Source organism: Vicia villosa, linkage group LG3 (genome assembly GCF_029867415.1).
Source record: "Vicia villosa cultivar HV-30 ecotype Madison, WI linkage group LG3, Vvil1.0, whole genome shotgun sequence".
Classification (NCBI taxonomy): Eukaryota; Viridiplantae; Streptophyta; class Magnoliopsida; order Fabales; family Fabaceae; genus Vicia; species Vicia villosa.
The window spans coordinates 57,667,638-57,687,942 of record NC_081182.1 but is presented as its reverse complement, the minus strand read 5'-3'; the positions used below and the strand labels follow the sequence as shown (position 1 = coordinate 57,687,942).

General features: G+C 31.5%; 3 protein-coding genes across 3 annotated transcripts; 1 reads left to right on the top strand and 2 right to left on the bottom strand.

Moving 5' to 3' along the window:
- Window positions 1-6,493: 6,493 nt before the first annotated feature.
- Window positions 6,494-8,655, top strand: LOC131655838 (ribonuclease 3-like protein 2). The gene is made up of 3 exons (XM_058925645.1): window positions 6,494-7,041; window positions 7,199-7,575; window positions 8,102-8,655. Exons 1-3 carry the CDS (start codon window positions 6,565-6,567, stop codon window positions 8,274-8,276), a joined length of 1,029 nt encoding a protein of 342 aa, XP_058781628.1. The 5' UTR covers window positions 6,494-6,564; the 3' UTR covers window positions 8,277-8,655.
- A 762-nt stretch (window positions 8,656-9,417) lies between these two features.
- On the bottom strand, window positions 9,418-15,995 carry LOC131661557 (kinesin-like protein KIN-12B). Its single transcript, XM_058931138.1, has 16 exons — window positions 15,555-15,995; window positions 15,336-15,473; window positions 15,155-15,238; window positions 14,821-14,937; window positions 14,680-14,739; window positions 14,542-14,595; window positions 14,360-14,452; window positions 13,971-14,066; window positions 13,564-13,709; window positions 12,967-13,116; window positions 12,752-12,881; window positions 11,630-12,655; window positions 11,443-11,541; window positions 11,203-11,355; window positions 10,289-11,128; window positions 9,418-9,995 (listed from the first exon to the last, which is right to left on the bottom strand). The coding sequence occupies exons 1-16, from the start codon at window positions 15,852-15,854 to the stop codon at window positions 9,723-9,725; spliced, it is 3,759 nt and encodes a 1,252-aa protein (XP_058787121.1). The 5' UTR covers window positions 15,855-15,995; the 3' UTR covers window positions 9,418-9,722.
- A 2,370-nt stretch (window positions 15,996-18,365) lies between these two features.
- On the bottom strand, window positions 18,366-19,527 carry LOC131658129 (uncharacterized). The gene is made up of 4 exons (XM_058927460.1): window positions 19,515-19,527; window positions 19,355-19,431; window positions 18,805-19,129; window positions 18,366-18,712 (listed from the first exon to the last, which is right to left on the bottom strand). The coding sequence occupies exons 1-4, from the start codon at window positions 19,525-19,527 to the stop codon at window positions 18,366-18,368; spliced, it is 762 nt and encodes a 253-aa protein (XP_058783443.1).
- Window positions 19,528-20,305: the final 778 nt, after the last annotated feature.

Here is a 20,305-nt window from a genome sequence, read left to right as displayed (position 1 = left end):
TTTGATAATATTTTATTTTTGACATTTGATAATCATTTTATTTAATACATAATATATAATATTTTTTATTTAATTTAATTTTCATTTTTTACTTTCTCTAACTTTTTTGTCAATTTTTTTAAAAGGCATATTATATAATGCATTTTATTGCATTTAGTACCAGTTTTAATTATTTTTTGTTGAGAAATTAATAATCAATATTTATTTATTTTTATATCAAATGAATCATATTAGTATTGTGTTCTGAATTTTCTATATAACAAAATGTTTAAAAGGCATACTATTAAATGAATTTTATGACATTTAAATATAATTTTTTTTATTTTTAAAATTAAAATTGATTCTCTCCGTTCACCAATTTCCTTTCTTAACTCATTTACGAACATTTATATATGAAAACTAGTAACAAACCCGTGCGTTTGCACGGGTTCTGCTACGTAACGCGCATTTGTTTCAAATGTATATTTTTTAATAAAGAATATCTGATTATTTATAAAAAAATAATAATTGAATGTATAATTAATAATGAATATTTTGATCAGTAACTTCATGTCCTGTTAATAATCAATATTTTGTACAAATATTAGTTTGATCGATAACATCATGTCCCCGTGTACCTTAAAAAATATTTTGATCAGTAACTTCATGTCCCGTTAATAATCAATATTTTGATCAATAACTTCATGTCCCGTTAATAATCAATATTTTGATCAATAACTTCATGTTCCATGTACAAAAGATTTAGTGAAACATAATCGTATTTTTGCATCACATTTTATACACTAAAACTAATTTAAAAGATATTATTAATTTCATTTTAGAAACATAAATTTTCTTATATGTTATCTCAAAAACTAACTTTATATATATATATATATATATATATATATATATATATATATATATATATATATATATATATATATATATATATATATATATATATATATATATATATATATATATATATATATATATATATATATATATATATATATATATATAAAAGTGATTGCAATGTTGTGACATAACAACATTAAAATCTTTACTTCTTTTAAATTTACATGTCTCATATAAATTTCAATCAATTTTTTTACTTGACTTTTTTATATTCAGTATTTTAATTAAGTTAATTGGTTATAAGCATCTGAAGTCTAAATATTTGTCTTTCCAAAACAACTACCTTGATCTACTTCTATCAATTTATCAGAAAATTTTAAAAATACCAATTATGAAATTAAAACTTATAATTTTTATGTTCTAAAAAATGATATACACTTTAGTGGATGAATGTTGAACAAACCGAGAATAATGTCGTAGTAAATGAATATTGATGGAATTAAAAGAAAAAAAATAAAAAATAAAATAATTTTAAAATAAAATAGAAAGAAAATAAAAATTTTATTTTGAACCAAAGAAAAAAAATAGCATATGATATAAATAGTTAATCGATAAATATTTATTTACATATTCTTTAAATTTTTTAGAAAACATAAGTAGTTAATCGATAAAAAACAAACAAAAAATTTAGATTAAAAATTTTTATTATAAAAAACGTAAATATTTATTTACATATTATTGTAAATTTTATTCTTTAGATCTTTACATATTTACTATCAGTGATGATTTATCCATTTAAATTTTAAATTGTCTCTAAAAATTTTCATAAAAATATTTTATTGTACATTTAAAACACTATTACTCATTATTTAATATCAATAATTATATATAATTCAACTTCTAATTTTAATGAGTGCATATTTAAAATTTTGAAACCTTAATCTTTTACTATTTAATATAAACATCCATCTTCCAATTAAAATTATAATTCTACCATTTATTGTCATTGATTATCTTAAATGCAAATTATAACTAAATCAAAGTATGTCGAATAATATATATATATATATATATATATATATATATATATATATATATATAGTTATTATTATTATTCAATATTTATCTAACAAATTTACTCAATTGTTGAAAATTTATGATTTTTTAAACTAACAAATTATTTATTTTTTAAAAAAATATTTTATTTTTTATTTAAAAATGTATTTAACCAAAGAAACATTCATGAATTTACTCAATTGTTTAAAAATTTATGAATTTTTAAACTAACAAATTATTATTATTTTTTAAAAATATTATATTTTTTATTTAAAAATATCTTCAAATGAAAATCATATTTATTATAATATTACTATAATAAAATTTTAAGTTTTTATAATATCAATTCATATTAATTCAAAGATTGTGTGACATTTGTATCCTTTTTGTGTTGTATAACAATATAATAGAAATTTTGTTTTTGCTTTTGATCCTGAGGACGATGAAACATGTAGCAGTTCAAAGGTGAGCTGAGCAACTGATGAAAAGTAACGGCAAGACGTGTTAAAATGGGTTACATCATAGATAAAATATAATAAAATAGTGTTATATGATGTAGAGTCATAATACTCTATATTGTACTTAGTTTTATTGTATTGTGTTGTAATAATATTTATGATTTTTTTAATATTTAAGTTATATAATCAAAATGTCTTATAGTTATATAATCATTGTAATATGTAAGTTATAATTCTTAAAATAAATAAAAAATATTTCTATATAAGTAACTCATGTAAATAAAAATATTCATTAATTAACAAATAGACAATATATTTGTGTCATATTTTTTCTTTGCCTTTCACATGTTTTTCTTCTGTACACAATCAATATTTTTTTCAGATATACATTATGATAATTTAAGTGCATGGACTGAGAATTGATAGACAGTTAAGAGATAATTTTAAGAAAAATAAGATAGCTATTAATAATAGTCAGACAACTATAGGGACTACAATTACTTTCTCTTTTTAAATAAATTTTAAAATAATAGTTAGTCATATCATAGTGAGATATTTCCTGAATACAAATTAAAATTTTAGGTATTTTCATCTTAAAGAAATAGATTAATATTTTAATTTTTTATTTAAAAATATATGTTAATAAATGTATAAATAATTCAATCTTCTCCAACATCAAATCTAAATAATCTAATCTTCAAACATTTAAAACGCATTTGTCTCCAAAAATTCCCCCTCTCTTCATCTCCATAACACCGGTAGCAATTAGATAAAGAGAGATGAAGAATATTAGCTTAGATAAAGTTAAGACAAAACAATATTAGTTGTTTGTAGGGATCCGTGTAATTTGAGAGTTGTGAGAAAAGTGGTATACGATAGAAGGTTAAGCTATGCATTATGCAGTACTTCAAAAAGGTGAAGAGAAAGGCTATGATGACGCTGTCGAATCAAGAAGTTTGTGTTAATTAATATATTATTAAATTGTGCACTTATACTGTTTCAGAAAATATAGTGTGCATGTGTATATGTATATAAAAAGGCTTTATTCAACACAAGTCAAGAAAAGTTAAAGTAAGATATTTCAAAAAATGAAAACAGAGACAATAAACATTACTTCTCTGAAAGTTCTATTTTAAAATATTTGTACGATGATACTACATGAATATAACATAAACAACATCGAATATTTTATATGTTTTTATATGTTTTTTTATGTAACAAAATCAAATACCGATACCATTAAGTAAAAAAATAAACAGGATTAAATTACATTAAAATGTATGATTTTGCTCAAGGAAATATATAACTTTTTTTCTCCGTTGGATAATAAATAATAAGTATATAATATTCATATAAATTTTCAACACAATAATATGACAAGACATAGCAATATCACCGGTACAAGTAAATAGCTTTGCCATGCTACAATTAAATAGCCCTGTCAAGTCTAGTTTCTTAAAAAAAGACACAATATTATACCCATATAAATTAACTTGCAGGTTCTTAGTTCAAGAAAAAAATGTTTACACACTTCATATAATAAAAAATAAAATATATTTTAGAATCACTTATTTTTGTTTTAATTTTACCCTCAAAAATTCATATTAAGCACATTATTTTTTTTATTCAGTACATAGTATAAACATTTGTTTACATTTAAGTGGCAGTTTAGAAAAAAATTGAGAAATGTTTGTCTTGATATACATTAATTTGATAATTATTATAATATAACAACATTAATTTTTAAACTTCAACATTATGTAATAAATTATATAATAATAAGCAGTCTGTAACAATATTGAACATTGAATGGTAATTATTATAAATATTATAACATTGACTCCACCTCTACTTGATAAATATCTCAGTATTAATAATAATAAACATAAAACAATTTAATAATAAAAATAAATGTCAAACATTAAAAAAAATAGCTCTATTTTGACTCACGTAAAATGGTGAGACTAATGTTCCGTGACCCCTATAGACAATAAACAAAAACAATTACAACAATTTGTATGCAATAGGATATCACTTTTAAGATTTGTTAAAAATTTAACATCAATTATTTATGTTTATTGGTGTAGTAATAAAGTAATATATTTTCAATATTTATTTTTAAAATTATTACATTTTCTTGCATTGGAATGTGTTTTGAACCAAATAAAATTATTTACTTTTGTTGGCTAAGTCTATGTTATCACAAAAAAAAAAAACTTTAGCATTAAAACTGTTTATTACCAAAATCATTAAAATGACTATTATGATAGTGAATAATAAAAAATTAAATAGATACATTAATACAAAATATCATAATTTCTATTAGTATAAAAGTATATCTTAAAACAAATCTAGTAAGTATTACCTTTATATAATTTAATATTAAAACAAATCTTTTAAATTTTAAACTTATAAGAAGTTATTAAAAAGTTCATAGAAAATACTGGTGCTCTATTCAAAAAGCAGTGATGCGACATTTAGCAGTCACTCTGTAAAATAGCAGTCTTGAAACATGTAATAAATAATGGCATATTGGCATGTGTGATGACTACTACAGTAATAAAAAGAGTATATTTCATCATTATATTTACCTTGAAAAATGGAGATGACAATACTTTGCACATTGAAAAGTAAGTCTAAAAATTGACATATAGAATTGCAAAAGAAACAAACGGAGAAAATTTACAATATGAAAGGAAACTCAATAACTTAAAATTGATAAAAAAAAAAAGCAAAAAAAAAAAGAAGAGGATTCATAAATTCTCATAAAAAGAGAGATATGAAATTTATTGAAATAAAAAAATAGAGTAAAAGAGGTGGAAAAAAATGATTTTGAAATTTAAAATTGATATATATTTTTGGTTTGTTTATATCTCAATTTTCCTTTCCATAAAAGTGAAGGGACTTATAGTAGTATTGATTATGACAAAAAAATTAAATTACATAAATGTAAATTTTTAAATCACATTTAAGAAAAACCAAATCGTCAACTGTTAAATTTTTTTTGAATATATTTTAACAATAAAAAGATGGTAGTTTTTAGAGTCAAATGTAATGGCTTATGGACACAAATAAATAAACAGAACTATAAATCCACAAATAAGTTTTCAATAATTACATTTTCATATTTGAATTTAAAAAATAGAACTTAATGAAGTAATATCAAGTGTAAAGTTTGTTTCACTGTACCAAATATAAAACTGGAAAAATAACACTACTGTGAAGAAGAGTAGAAATTACATATTAACAACCATATTTAGCACAAAAAACATTAAACCAAAATTTCTAAAACCTAAGACCTGTAATCATCAAGGAAAATGTTAATATAAAAACTAAATATGGTAAATAAACTGAAAATGTTAAAACAAAAATCATCAGTGACAAAATGTTGTAAAAAGGCTTACTTGTTTAACCACTGTCTTCTCAAAATATTCCTTATTCTTAGAAACAACACTCCATTTGTAATGGATTCTTACAGCTATACTTCACAGTTCTTTAGTATCATTTAAATCCTTCACGAACTCAAATGGTCTAGTCATTTTGAAGTGGAAAACCAGTTCAGGGTTTCAAAAATTTGACTGCTAAGGCTTTGTTCAAAGAAACAAAGATGAAGTGATGAAGAAAGAGAAGAGAAAGATGGTGTTGTAGCAAGTGAAAGCATATTTTTACAAAATCAAAATCGTTAAATCAAATATTCATAAACATAATAGAAGAGATCCAAAGTAGAGATGGTTACCTCCATTCAAAGGTAAAAAAAGTTATAATAGAGTCCAAGAAGGTTGTTATTCTTCTCCATTATTTGTGCTTGTATTAACCTGTAAATCCAAAATCCAAGAGATGATATTAGACAATAAAGACAGAGAAGAAGTATAAAGAGAAAAAGAGAGAGAGTTGGAAGAAAGAGAGAGAAGTAGAAGAAAGACAAAAAAGAGAGACAACATAAGGTGAAATGAGAGAGATGAAAAGTTGAGAAAGAAATGTGATAGAAGGAAGTTTAGTTTGAGTAAAGAAAGAAGAAGCTATCCACGTGGATAATGTTAGTGTTGAGTATTTGTAAAAAGGGCAAAAAAGTAATTGGTAGAAGATCAAATTTTCTTATATGATAGATAACTTGGTCACTCTACACCTCACACATTTATTCACATGCAGATTAAAACAGCTTCAGTGTAGCGTTTTCACTTTCGTTTCTGCATATTCCAATTCGTGAATCATGAAGATGGAAGCTTCAGTTTCTGCAGTGGAGAAAATAATCGGTTACACTTTTCAAACCAAGAAGCTTCTAGAACAAGCCCTAACCCATACGTCATATCCAGAATCAGTTTCATACGAACGTCTCGAGTTCGTCGGCGACGCCGTTCTAGGTCTCGCGATCAGCAACCACCTCTTCCTCGCTTACTCCTCCGTTGATCCTGGTACACTCTCCCTCCTCCGTGCCGCTAATGTTAGCACCGAGAAACTCGCTCGCGCTGCCGTGCGTAACGGTCTACACCGTTATGTCCGTCACAACACGCTTTCTATTGTTGATATTATTAACGAGTTTGTTGAAGCGGTTGAGGGCGAGGATGATTGTGTTGTTGTTAAGTATGGTGGATCGGTTAAAGCTCCAAAGATTCTTGCTGATATTGTTGAGTCGGTTGCTGCTGCTGTTTATGTTGACGTTGATTTCGATCTTAAGAAATTATGGGTGGTATAGTTATTTTCTAAGCTTTCTCTATTTGTTTATTGGTTAATTAGTTTGCAATTTGGTATGAACATGCTAATAGGAATGATTTAGTGTCATTTTATAATTATGTGAAGTTTTGGCAAGAAAAGTTTCAGTTATCTCAGTGAAATTTTGTTGGCAGATAATAAGAGGTCTTTTGGAGCCGATAGTGACGCTGGATGATCTGGAACATAAACCGCAACCTGTGACGATGCTTTTCGAGATCTGCCAAAAAAATGGGAAAACAGTTGACATACAACAGCACCGGAGTGATGGCAAAAGCACTGCCAGTGTCTATGTAGACGGGGAGCTGGTTGCATCCGCTTCCTCGGATCAAAAGGACGTTGCTAGGCTTGATGCTGCCAAGGCTGCTTTGCATAAACTAGAAGGCTTACTGCCTGCCCCTACCATGATGCCTGACTGTTGTGTGGACATTGATGGCAGCTTTGAAATTGAAGCTGCCAAGCAGAAATTGTATGCAATTTGTGGGATGAAAAAGTGGCCCAAACCAGTATACAGGTAAACACTGCTAACCTACCTGTGTAATTTGCAATGGCATTTTGAAAGAAAAACATTCATTTATATTCCTGATTTAATATAACTAGTCACAAGGTCTAGACATAGAAGAAACCTGCTTGTGACATACAACTCAGATGCAGAACTTAAGCATCAATCAACCTAATCGGAATCAATGTATTTCTAAGCTATATAAAATCAACTACTCTTTACCTTCATTGCTATATTGAGGAGATTCTCCTTAACAATATGTTTAATGCCTTTGTTAGGTGTAATCCTACTTGATTCCTGGTTGTTTGGTTCTCTACGTCCTTGTCTGTGGCTGAAAGTGTGATTCAGTTGCACTTCTGCCCTCTTTTGGGCTATTAGTTTGATACATCTGCAAAGAGAAACTCAACAATTACTGTTTTTGAAGAGTTATATTTTCTACTATCTAATTGATCTTCCTTGTTATTGTTAATTTGTCAAGTAGATTTTCTTGTGTCGAGCTTGTAAAACTGATTTCTTGCTTCTCTATAATGTTTTACAGCATTGAAAAAGATGAAGGTACTCCTCAAGATAAGAAATTTATCAGTGCTGTTCAGATAGCTACTCCAGCCGCTAGGCTCCAAATGTCTGGAGAAGAAAAATCTCGAGTGAAGGATGCTGAGAACTCTGCAGCTTCCTTGATGATCCGGGCCTTACAACAACACAAGTATGTGTGACATGGCCTCCCGAAGTTCTAGTTTTAAGGCTATGTTAGGATCTAATTTGTGAGAAATGGATAGTGTAGTTGTAGTTGTAGTCTTTGTTTAGTAAAATTTGATTTTGAATGATTTTGATTTTATAAAATTGATTTTATTTGTAAGAGATGAATATAAAATTGTTTGTGTCTGGATATCCACATTCACTTGGTGAGTTAAACAATAAAGTTGTGGAAAAACCACTTTTAGACTTAAAAGTTTTAAGAGAGATTAATCAAAAACACTTAAATTCAGTTTTTAACATTCATAACAAATTCCGACTATTTTAACTGTGAATTTTAAGTAATGTTATGGTAAAAACTTTAATTGCCCAAAAGACAGAATTTGATGTCTTTATGGTGTAACTAGTTGAACAGCTCAGTGTCTCTCACTTAGGTTCCATCTATGATCATTTGTGTGATTTTGGGACCATAACAACTACAAAAAATTTGAAATAACAAGGCCATATATTGAAGAGTATCAAATCTTTCGTTCCCAGCCTTCCCTATTCTTTGGTTAACACACTTGAATTCAACCAATCATCACATTTTTTATTAATATGAGCAGATGGTTAAGATCGTGAATTCAAGAAGACTTTGGTAAAATAGTTAATAATATATAATTTGGTGAATAATTAATAAAACAATATATTTCTATTTGTAAGTATAATCAAAGATTCATCGAATGAAAAATAAAAAATAAAAACCTGAGAAGATATCTCATCTAGTCTTATTATAAATTTGATCAATGTTTTAAAAACCGTATTCAATTATTAATATCAATTTTACCCAATTTAATTCTTTCTAAATCAATTTTGTCATCCGCCAAACTAAACACACTTAGTTGATATCGTTAATAAAACAAAAGTGGGTCTAAAAAAATAATAAAATAAAATTACCTGACAGCTGCCACAGGTCATTAAAAGTTTACTATGCCATTGTGGAAAAGTCTTTAGCTCTCTCAAGCTAAATGACACCTAGGTTACTAAGATCTATCAACAAATTCTTTGCACCTAAGATTTTTTTCAATAGTATGAATATAAATTACTGATTTATGTCCAAGGGCTAAAGATGCTCCAGGGCTGCAAAAGTCAACTATATTTAAATTGAGTATGCCGAAAGAGTGCCAAAAATTTATTCATAATAGCCATTACACACTTGAGGATCTTGATGATTTTTCAAAGACATACAAGACCGCATCCACTCTGTAATCATTACAAACTTGAGGATCTTGTTGATTTTAAGACATACTACAAGACTGTATCCACTCTGTAATCATCGCCCGACTCAGATTGGGCTTTTCAGTAATTTTAATAAAAATATGGTCTCGCATATGGGGGGACATTTATGCTCTCACAAAGAGTAAGAACGAAAGAATACAACATTTCTTAATATATAAACAAAGTACAAAATGACAAAGAATGATGATTTATATGTTGCATCTGTCATAACTGGAGGACCAGGATGGTTCTGCCAATTTTGCAAGCTCACAATCATTGACACAGTGTGGCTCCTTTGATTCATCGTCATAATTGGGCATGACAACATCATCATAAATCGGAGATACTGGTCCCTTCTGCAGCAAACGTGCTTCTGCAACAAGCTCATTAAGTGAGACAATCTCATTCTCATGTTTCTTCTTCAACTTATCAATTTGTTTGTAGGCCTTTGCAGCTTCCTGCTCTGCACCCATAGCCCGTTTCTGCAAATGACATGTAAAAGTCAAGCTCAAATGACTCGGCTCTTTCAAAAAAAGTCACCACTACCAGCAGAAATGTATCACCGAGAAGACAACAAACATATATGATAGAAGAAAATAACAATGTGCTGGCGAAGTAGATAAAAAAAAGTATGAAGGTTGAGTGGAAGGAGCCAGTATTGGGAAAGCATCAAAGACAGTGTGCCTAATAATAGCAGGTGAACATAATATAATTTATGACACTAGTTTAGGTTGACAATAATACAAAATGGAAGTAAAATTGATTCCTTACTAACCTGTGCACTAATAACAGATTCTTCGGCTTCTTTAAGCCTGAAAAGCAGTTCACCTGCAGCTTGCACTGCTTCTGCAGTATCCTTCAATTGAGCCTGGAGCCCTCTATTTTCGTCCCTTAACATTCGCCTTTCTTTTTCTCTTTCAGCTTTTAATGCTGAAATTTCTGCAGCAAGGGCATTTATAAACTTGGACTCTGCACCTCTTACCCCAGCTCTGGAGGCAGCTTTCTTGACATCGTCAATTCCTTCCTGGATCCTTCTATGCCTTGCAAGCAATTGGACATGATTCTCTTCCAAATCTGCATACTGTTCTAAAAGCCGTGCATGTCCTTCTATAGCCATATGCATGGCTTCCTGAAGTTCCTTATTATACTCCCTCTCAGCATCTAATTCGTGTTTCGTCTTTTCAGCCAACGACCTGTTAGCTTCAAGATCGGCTCTCAGTTCTTCAGAAAGAGAAATCCACCTGCTTTCTGCTTCAGTCCATTTAATTCTTTCTTGTTCGAGTTTTACTTCAAAACTGTCTCTGATTGATGCTAGAGTTTCGCCTGTCTCATCCCTCTCCACTATTGACTCTGGAATGGGGGTGAGAGTTGTTGCAGAAAAACTGGGTTCAGGTGAACATGTCAGTTGCAGTACTGGATACTGCTTCCTTGCTGTGGATGACGAATCAATATAAAATTGAAGCTGGCTTCTTAAACTTTGTAACTCTTCCATCAATACTTCCCTCTCTCCCAATTTGTAGAAATTTTGATACTCTTGTAGTTCATCTTGTAATCTTTTTAATTCTATATCCATCTTCAAAACTTCTGGATGATTCTCGTACTTCTCTTTTAAAATCTGTTAATTAAAATGAACTGATAAGCGCATCTATCAAGTCATAAATGGGAAACCTTAAAAGAACATATTTCTACCTTGTGTTCATGGTTAAGGGCTACCAGCTTTTCATCCATGAACTCCTCGGTGAGTAAGACACCATCCATAAGGCTCTCAAGGCGAAGAATTTTTTCATCACTTGTCTGCGCAATTATGGCATTGCATTCCCTCTCATTCTTGTATTGTTGTACCTACAAATAGCATGGGGGAAACAGTCACACAGAGTGACAGAAAGAAAACACTGAGATGGTTGCCAGTAGATGACAAAGGGAATCTACCAAGCGATTAAGCTGCATTATCTCATTAGTCTGCTTTGCACAAAACTCCTCGAGTGCCATTTCTCTCCTTATCGATCCTGCCAAGACCTTCTCCACTGCCTATAATGCAAGAATGTGGAATTCTAGTTATAATTACTATATAAAGAATAAGTTGTATTGAAAAATGCATCTGCGCTCTTGCACTTACTTTGAGAACTTGCTTCTTATGCTTATCAGCAGACTCAGAGCAATTAACAGGGACCAACTGTAGGTTCGAGCTATTGTCAGTTTCATTGACAGGTACCAACTGCAGGTTCGAGCTATTGTCAATCTCATTGACCTCAAGTTGTGCTCTGTTTTTACAATTACTACAGGTGAACATAGAACCTTCTTCAACATTGTCATCAAGAAAGGTCTGCACGCCGACGTCAACTTTGTCAACTGGGAAAGTTGGTCTAGATTCTCTTGGTCGTAATGAAAACCTATATGATGACTGCCTCAAAGCTGCACTTCGATGACTATCTATAATTTCAAGACCATGGCGAATGCTTGCGGCTAAATTTTCCGTTTTTGTAAAGAAACTTGGACCGGCCTGACTAGAAAAGGCAGTAGACGAGCTTTTCGGATTGCCAGTTTCTATGCCCAATTCCCTTTCAACATGAACATCGTTCTCAGAAGGAGACACCCCTGATGATGTCCTAAGACTTTTCCTGCTGGTGCTGATTCTAGGAGAAACACTAGGAGTTGGGGATTTTAGGTTTGGAGATATTTCACACTTAACTATGCTAAGGCCACCAGGTGAGACACAATTCACTATGGCATTGGGAGAATCACTAGGCGGATCTGGGGCTGAAATACTAGTGAAATTTTCAATGTCAGTTTCACCCACAGGACAGGATGATTCTTCATTGATAAGTTTACTGCCAGAGACACCACAATTATTTTCCTCACTTGGCTGGGCCAAATCTGGATCATCAGTGTTCATTTTGCTGTCATTTTCTGATACAAAATTACAATTGACATTAGCATTGCAGAAAACTTCATCATGGTCTTCAACATCTTCCTCATCAATCTCCATCTCCTCGTCACCATCTTCATCAACACGACATAATGGTGGTGGTCTATTAAGACTAGACTGTAATATGTTCAAGCTTTTTCGGACCCAAGCTGCTGAATGACCTCCACTTGGGTCCATTGGATTATAACCATTTTCTTTAATCCGATGTAGTTCATCCTGTTGATTTTTTACACTTGAGTTATTCAAATGAACTTCAATTTTCAAAGAATGACTAAATCAATGCATGACACAGGATTCTGGAAGAGAATATACCCTTAGTTGTCGAATCACTTGCCTCAAGTGGTTCACATTATCCTGCATAACTTCATTAACCACTGCCTTGTTCTTGATGGCTTTGGCACATTGTGCAAATCTCAATGTACTGAAAGTCTCACTCCTACAGCTGCAATACCAAGTCATGTAAAAAATCATAATACAAATAGATTACTAGGGAAAACATTTCAAATGACCGGTGGTTTAAGTGCTACCTCTGTGCCGGTGAAATAGCACAAACCATTGCTAATTTAGCATTTCCTCCAAGAGACTCCTGCAACAAAAATGTCAACCTGGAATCTCTGTATGGTATGTGCCGCTGCTTTCCTGTTTGAGAGACTTCCGCAAGAATGTTTATCAAATTCCTATAGTTCAATTTAACCTCGGTAAGAACTAGTTCCAATAGAAATCATTGATTACAAAAATCACCCGCATCTCTTCCATAATATAGTTTGGTAACTTTTCCATATTTTCCTCTTTTAAAATCCATTGTTACTATTTTAGTTTCAAACTAAAAATGAAAGTTCCTATACTGTAACAATCAGCTTTGAACTGTCCTTGTTATCATTAATTCTTCTGCTTCAGGATGACATGTTATTAGGCTTATTTCAGGGTCTTGTGGTGGTTTATAAATCTCCATTGAAGATTAAAACATATGTTATTAAGCTTTTCTGTGTTTCTGGCTAAAGCTTCATCCACTTATCCTTTTTCTAGAAAATTATGATACGAGACCAATTCACATCACCAAATCACTTTTTGTAATTATTAACAACTCTGAATGTAATGTAATACACATATAAGATAAGCCATACCCAAGCTGCGAAAGTGATCTATTAATATTGCCAGCCTCCTTCAAACGCTCTCCGGCAGCACCTGTTGATTTTTGTCGTTCTGACCCAGCCAGATCAACAAGATTTATTCTACTTGTTTTAAATCTGCTCACACCATCTGCTATACTCTGAAAATATAAATTTACGTTACAATTCGTTTCAGATACCAAAAACAATACTAAACATGTTAATTCAAAGCTCAACTATAGGCTGAGTAAAATTTCTCAATTACAAGTACTCAAGGACACAGGTACAGAGATAAACAAAAATTTGGAATGGTTAGATTTTCTAACAGATTTCCTCTATAATATGAGATCAAGAGTTCCCTGATGATACAAAAATTCAATAAATCGACATAATCTGCATGCAATAAGGGAAGAATGTACCACCTTGCATCGAGACTCAACAACACAAGTAAAAACAGTATGTGAGCGAGAACTTTCAGAATTTATACTGGTTGCGCCTACTCTCCTGTTTGATAATCCCTGCATAATGACGGGAGGATTCTAGTAAAACAAGTGAATGAATAAATAACACAAGCACAGTGACAACTTAATTTTAAAATCATTTGCATTCATATAAGTGGGTCTGCGTAACACAAAAATACAATTTTTTTGGCAATCAATAAGCATATCCACCGATTTACTTGAGTTTTAGAGTATGAAAACTTGTATGCTACAGAAGAGCATGCTAAGACAAGTTCGAAAAATGCTCTAAGTTATATAGTGATAATATTTGTATTAATACAATGCCTGCGAAGACATGTGATGAATCACACCTTCAATAAAAGCTGAGTAACATCCTCCATCGTAGACACCTGATTCTCTGTAAGATTCTCAACATACACACCTGATTTGACATCTTCTCTAATCTGGATAAAGGATAACAAATCAGTTTCAGTATAAAGCAGTGAAACATGATAAACAATAAATAAAACCTGTAATGGTTAGGTTCTACTACCTGAAGGTTCCTTTGACTTGGATCCAACAGATCTGTGATTTGTTCATTGTATATCTGCCAAAAACATTGTGTTATTATGCGGATTAAAATGACAAAGTTAAGGTTAGGAACATTGAAAGAAATAGTTAATCAATCAACCTCAAGAAAAGAGCAGTTGCACTGATAATTGAGCTGTTGATCAGAATGCTTTGTTTGCTCCTGTGAAGTAAATAAAACTGTAAACAACCCAAAACACAAGATCTTCATATAATTTAATTAGGAATAGAACCGAACTCTTACTTCTTTTATGCGCGCAAACAGTCTTTCAAAAACACGGGGTGTAAGTCCTTGTTGCTCTTTTGCTTCAGCCAAAGAATTGGCAGGACCCCACATAGTATATGTCTTCCCACTCCCCGTCTAACAATTTCAAATAGGGTATATAAAACATCAAATCTAACAGGAACACATTATGAGAAACGCAGCAAAATAAGCAACTAAATGTTAATATCTAACAGGAGCACATTATGAGAAACGCAACAAAATAAGCAACTAAATGTTAATATCTAACCAGCACAGCACAATGGGAAATGAAGCAAAATAAGCAACTAAATGTTAATAGTGAGAAAAAGGAAACCTGTCCATAAGCAAAGACAGAACTATTGAAACCAGCCAAACAATTCTCCACCAGAGGAACTCCAACATGCTCAAAAATATCAAGCTGAAAAACGAATCAGAAAATTCACTCACTAATCAATCACAGTAGAAATGAACCAATTCAAAAACAGTTTCAGCACAAACACAAACACAAACCACACCTGAGTAGCTTCAACATCAGCAACAGAATCAAACGTGAAAGTACGTCCATTAATGGATAACGAATCACCAGAAATCTTCTGAACTATAGGATCTCCTTCGTCCTTATCGTTACGCAACGGCCTCATCCTCACAATAACCTACACAACACAAACAGATTCACAATTACAAACCAGATAATAAATCAACAAGATCTGAAACGCTAAATGAATAGGAACAACCTTAACGCCGGAATCGGTAGTTGCCGGGAGTGGATTATCGCCGGCGACGGTGTCGAGAGCGAGTTTACGTTTGAGAGGATTGGAAGGAGGAGGTCTTGGTGGTAACGGACTCTTCAATTTGGCGTGCGAGGGGGAATACGGGACGATGATGTTGTGATCTGAAGGAGGATCGTTTTCTTTGGACGGTTTGTGTTTGCGAGAAGAGGGTCTGGTTTTGGCGGAGCTGCTGGGGCTTGATGAAGATGGAAGCTCTGCTGCGTCCCTCGCCATAGGGTTTCTTGGAAGCATGAAGTGCTTCATGGTTGGGGATAGAGAGAAGAGAGTGAAGAGAGAAAGAAGAGAGAGAAGGGAAGTTTGAAGTAGCCGTTGGAGAGAAGAGAAATGGATTTTGAATGATTTGAGAGGGGCAATCTTCGGATTAGAGAGAGGAGAGAGAAAATCAACTTTTTGAATTTTATTGGATCTGGATCTTGATTTGCAGTAGAAAAAAAATGAATAAAGGCCAAATAAATTATTTTTAAAAAAATAATAAAAAAACATTTATTAAAAGAAGAAAAAAAGGAATAATCTTTATCATAGTAAAAATATAGTAAATATAAATGTATAAAAGTCAATATGGAAAAAAAAAATACAAAGTCGCCTTATATTACATTTTCATACAAAAAATGGTTGCATTAATATTGAGAAAAAAAAAGTTGAACGTATAGAACAAAAATAATAACATGAAAAAAAATGAAAATGAAAAATTTGTAAAGGAATTTAATAATAATATTAAAATATTTGAGATAATTCAAAAAGAATTATGTAAATAATCATATTAAGAAAAAAAAACAAAATTTGTTAAAAAAATGGATGCAAGGCATATTTAGTAAAATGCAATTATGTAAAAGAGTTATAATTTTTATAAAAAAAAGTGTATTTAAGGTATTTTAAAAGAGTAAAAGAGTTAAAAATAATTATCGCAGACCGTTATTACACTCATCCATCCGCAAATCATTTTCTCCATTTCACATGTTGCTTTGCCAATGGTTTTGCATGTTGTTTCATTCTTGCAGATCAAGTTCCGAGCAGCAAGAGAAGGATGCGGCTTGGAGACAACTTTAGATGGAACTTGATTATCTCGAGTTGGAAGAGTCTCGGAGGTTGAAGAAGGGTAAGAAGAGAACACGATGCGAGGAAGAGGTCAAAATGGATAAAAAAGAGGGGAAATATTTGTACCTAAAAGTGGTGTAGCTGAAGGAACATGATTAGTTATGAGGGTAAAATAGTTGAAGTTGAGAAGCAAGAATCGGGAAAGGAAGAATGAAATGATGTAGCTTCAGAAGGACATAAAGGGAAAAAGGATGCCTCACCAGTTCCTGCTACTATATTAATATCAAGCGATAGTGTAAGGTAAACCATAATTCTGATGATGTTAGGGAAAGCATATGGAATGGTTGTTAGCTAAAGTTGCATTTCTTGATTGTATAGTGAATGCAGTGATGCATATAACAATTTACATGAAGATGGGAGTGATGAATCGTCTGAATTTGAAACTGAAGAGTGTATGTGGGAGCGAATAGTTAATTGTGGGAAGGTCATGAGGAGAAATGTACTGGTAATTTTTTTAGTATAGAAATAGCATGATTATTAATAGTTTGTACCATGATTTTTAATAAGTTGTATAGTATAGAAACAACGTGATCATTAATAGTTTGAATCATCTAGAATTTGATGAAATTGTGAATATGTGCGGCAAATACTCAGGGAAGTGATAAGGAAGTGTTTGTGTGAACCACAAAGCTGGATTAAGCTTTTGGATACCGACACTGGAGTTTCTTATCAGTGTGAGCTAAAAGAAAGGGATCGTAAGTTGGAAAAAAATTCTTGCACAAGGATGGAATGAATTTGCAGAAAACAAAAGGCTTAAGAGAGGTGATGTATTGAATTTTTGCCTTCGATATCCTCCAACCACCAAACTGTTAGTGTATGTGGAGAACCGATCTGTTGTCGGATGAGAATATGCGTTGAAGTCATCTCTTTTGGTGGGTCATGTTGATGTTTTAGAAAGTAATTAGGGGTTTCGTTTAATGATTTTGTTCCAGTTTGATTTTGAATATGATTTTGTGAATGTTGTAATGTTATTTTAGTAGCAATGGCTATGTAAAAAGGGTTTCAAGATTTCCTGTGCAATATTAAGTAGTATGAACATGAGGTTAGACCTTTGAATGTATTATGAATATTATGTTATTGTTATATTTGGCAACGGTGGTGTAAAACCATTTTAAATTAAGAATTAAGGAATCATGAAAAATGCAGAATAAAGTAATATTTGGAAATAGAAAGCAATTATAAATGTAAGTACACAATATAAAATAGTTGTTGGTCAACATTGTTGCTTCCACAAACTGTTTATTAAATACCAAAAATGCAACATATAGTGGAGCCATGAAAAGAATGATCTCAAACATATTCTCCTTATAGGTATAGTCATATTCAACAAAACGAGGGTTAAAATTCAGTCAATTTTGAAGTTCATCTGATACTTGGAAACCAATAGTGTAAAGATTTCCAGAAATAGAAAATGATTAATACAAACCAATTACACATTATTGAATACTTGTTTGTATACAACATTATTAGTTGTATATTTGACACTGTGACCTTCATCATGTATCAATATTTTGATTCATTTTTTGCTAGTTACTCTTGAAAAAGCAACATAGATGTGTCCATGACTAAATACATCTCTGGTAAGTATAGTACAACCCAATCCAAAGATTGACCTTGTGATTTGTTTATTGTCATTGCATATGAAACAATTATTGAATATTATCTTATGTTCAACTTGAAAGGCCAAGTTGAATCAGAGGGTGGCATATCCATTCTTGGAATGTATATAATGTTGCCATGCCCTTTACCACCCATATCCCGTGCCTCAAGAATGTGATTCACCATCTTTGTTACAACTAACCTTGTTCCGTTACACAAACTTTGAGATTGGTCAATGTTTCTTATTAGCATTATGGGTGTCCCTACTTTCAATTTGATATGATGGTTAGGTAATTCCGAGCTTCTAAGAGAGCTTAAAAAGTCCGGACTTAGAATATCAACAATGATGTTGTCATGTATTTCTGATCTATCAATGGAATTATAACTGAAATGATCCTTATTCTCTCCTAATGGAATAAAAAAATTAAGTTAATATGTCTACAAATTAATAAATAAATAAATAACAAATTTAAAATAAAGTGTTCATCATCAACAATACCTAGCATTAGTTGTAGAATGTAATCATTGATTTGGTCAACTATTTCTATTGTTGATGCTAAGATTCCGCGACATTTTAGATAATCATATAACTTGTAGTTTTCCAAAAAGTTTAGGTATGTACTGTCCACTATTGCAACAATAGGATTATCAAAAGATGTGATTAATATCTCCAACAGAATATCTATTTCAACAACACCGTCATTTGATTCACCGACCTTTCCCTCTCCAATTTCAAAAATCCATTTTGAAAAAACAATTATATCAGCAATATTTTGCCCTCCAGAACGACTTTTAATAGCGTTTTTAAGCGCTATTAAATATGTCTATCTTATAATAGCCGGAGCTTTAATAGCAGTTAAAAGCGCTATTAAAAGCCAAAATAAGCGCTATCAAACATTGGTTTTGGCGTAGTGTAAAAATGCTGCAAAATCATAAATATTGTAAAAAAATACTACCAATATTAGTTTAACAAATATAATTTCCTATTATACAGTGCTATATTGTAAATGTCCATGTATACAGTTATTTTTAAATAAGTGTTAATGCACCTTGACAATGTTTATATCATTAATGTCTATGTATAGATGTGCAATGTTTATATCGCACCTCACAACCACCTGTGAACCTATATTCAAGTTACTCATAAAGGATCAAGCAATCGAGTGGAATAAAGACTTCCAAGCAACCTTTGAAAAGATAAAGCAATACCTACAAGAACCATCGATATTGATGCCACCCGTTAAAGGAAGACCACATATTATATACTTAACAATGTTTAATGGAGCTATGGGTTGTGTATTGAGTCAACATGACGAAACAGGTAGAAAAGAGCACACCATATACCACCTAAGCAAGAAGTTCATTGACTGTGAGACCCGACATTTACTACTCGAAAAACTTGTTGTGTACTTGCATGGGACGCCAAACGCCTGAGACAATACATGTTAACTCACACCATGTGGTTAATAGAAAGAATGGATCCCTTGAAGTAAATATTTGAGAAACCAGCTCTCACGGGAAGAATCGCTCGATGACAGATGTTGTTATCTGAATACGATATCCAATATGTTACATAAAAGGCTATCAAAGGAAGTTTCCTGGCGGACCACCTTGCTCACCAACCAGTGGAGAAGAAATGGATTCACCGACAGTGCCTACAGAGGCATACATGTAGGGAGAGATGACTCGAATTTGCGTGATGTTAGTGGTGACCAAGTTTGCACGTGGGGTTCTGAGACAGAACAAAGACACATAATTGTCGTAACTATGCATGGTGGTTGTGCCGTGGAGTGCACCTGAGATGCATCACGGGATGCTGGGTGGTGGTAGATGTTGCTTTTATTTTTATTTTTATGCTATTGGGATGATGTTGATGTTTTGAGTGAGTGAAAATTAATGAGGATGATGAGTGTACATGGTGATGAATGAAAATCTAACATTTTCTCTCTACTTTGTTTTGATTTTTTGTGTTGTTGTTGTTGTTGTGTTTAATTTGGTTG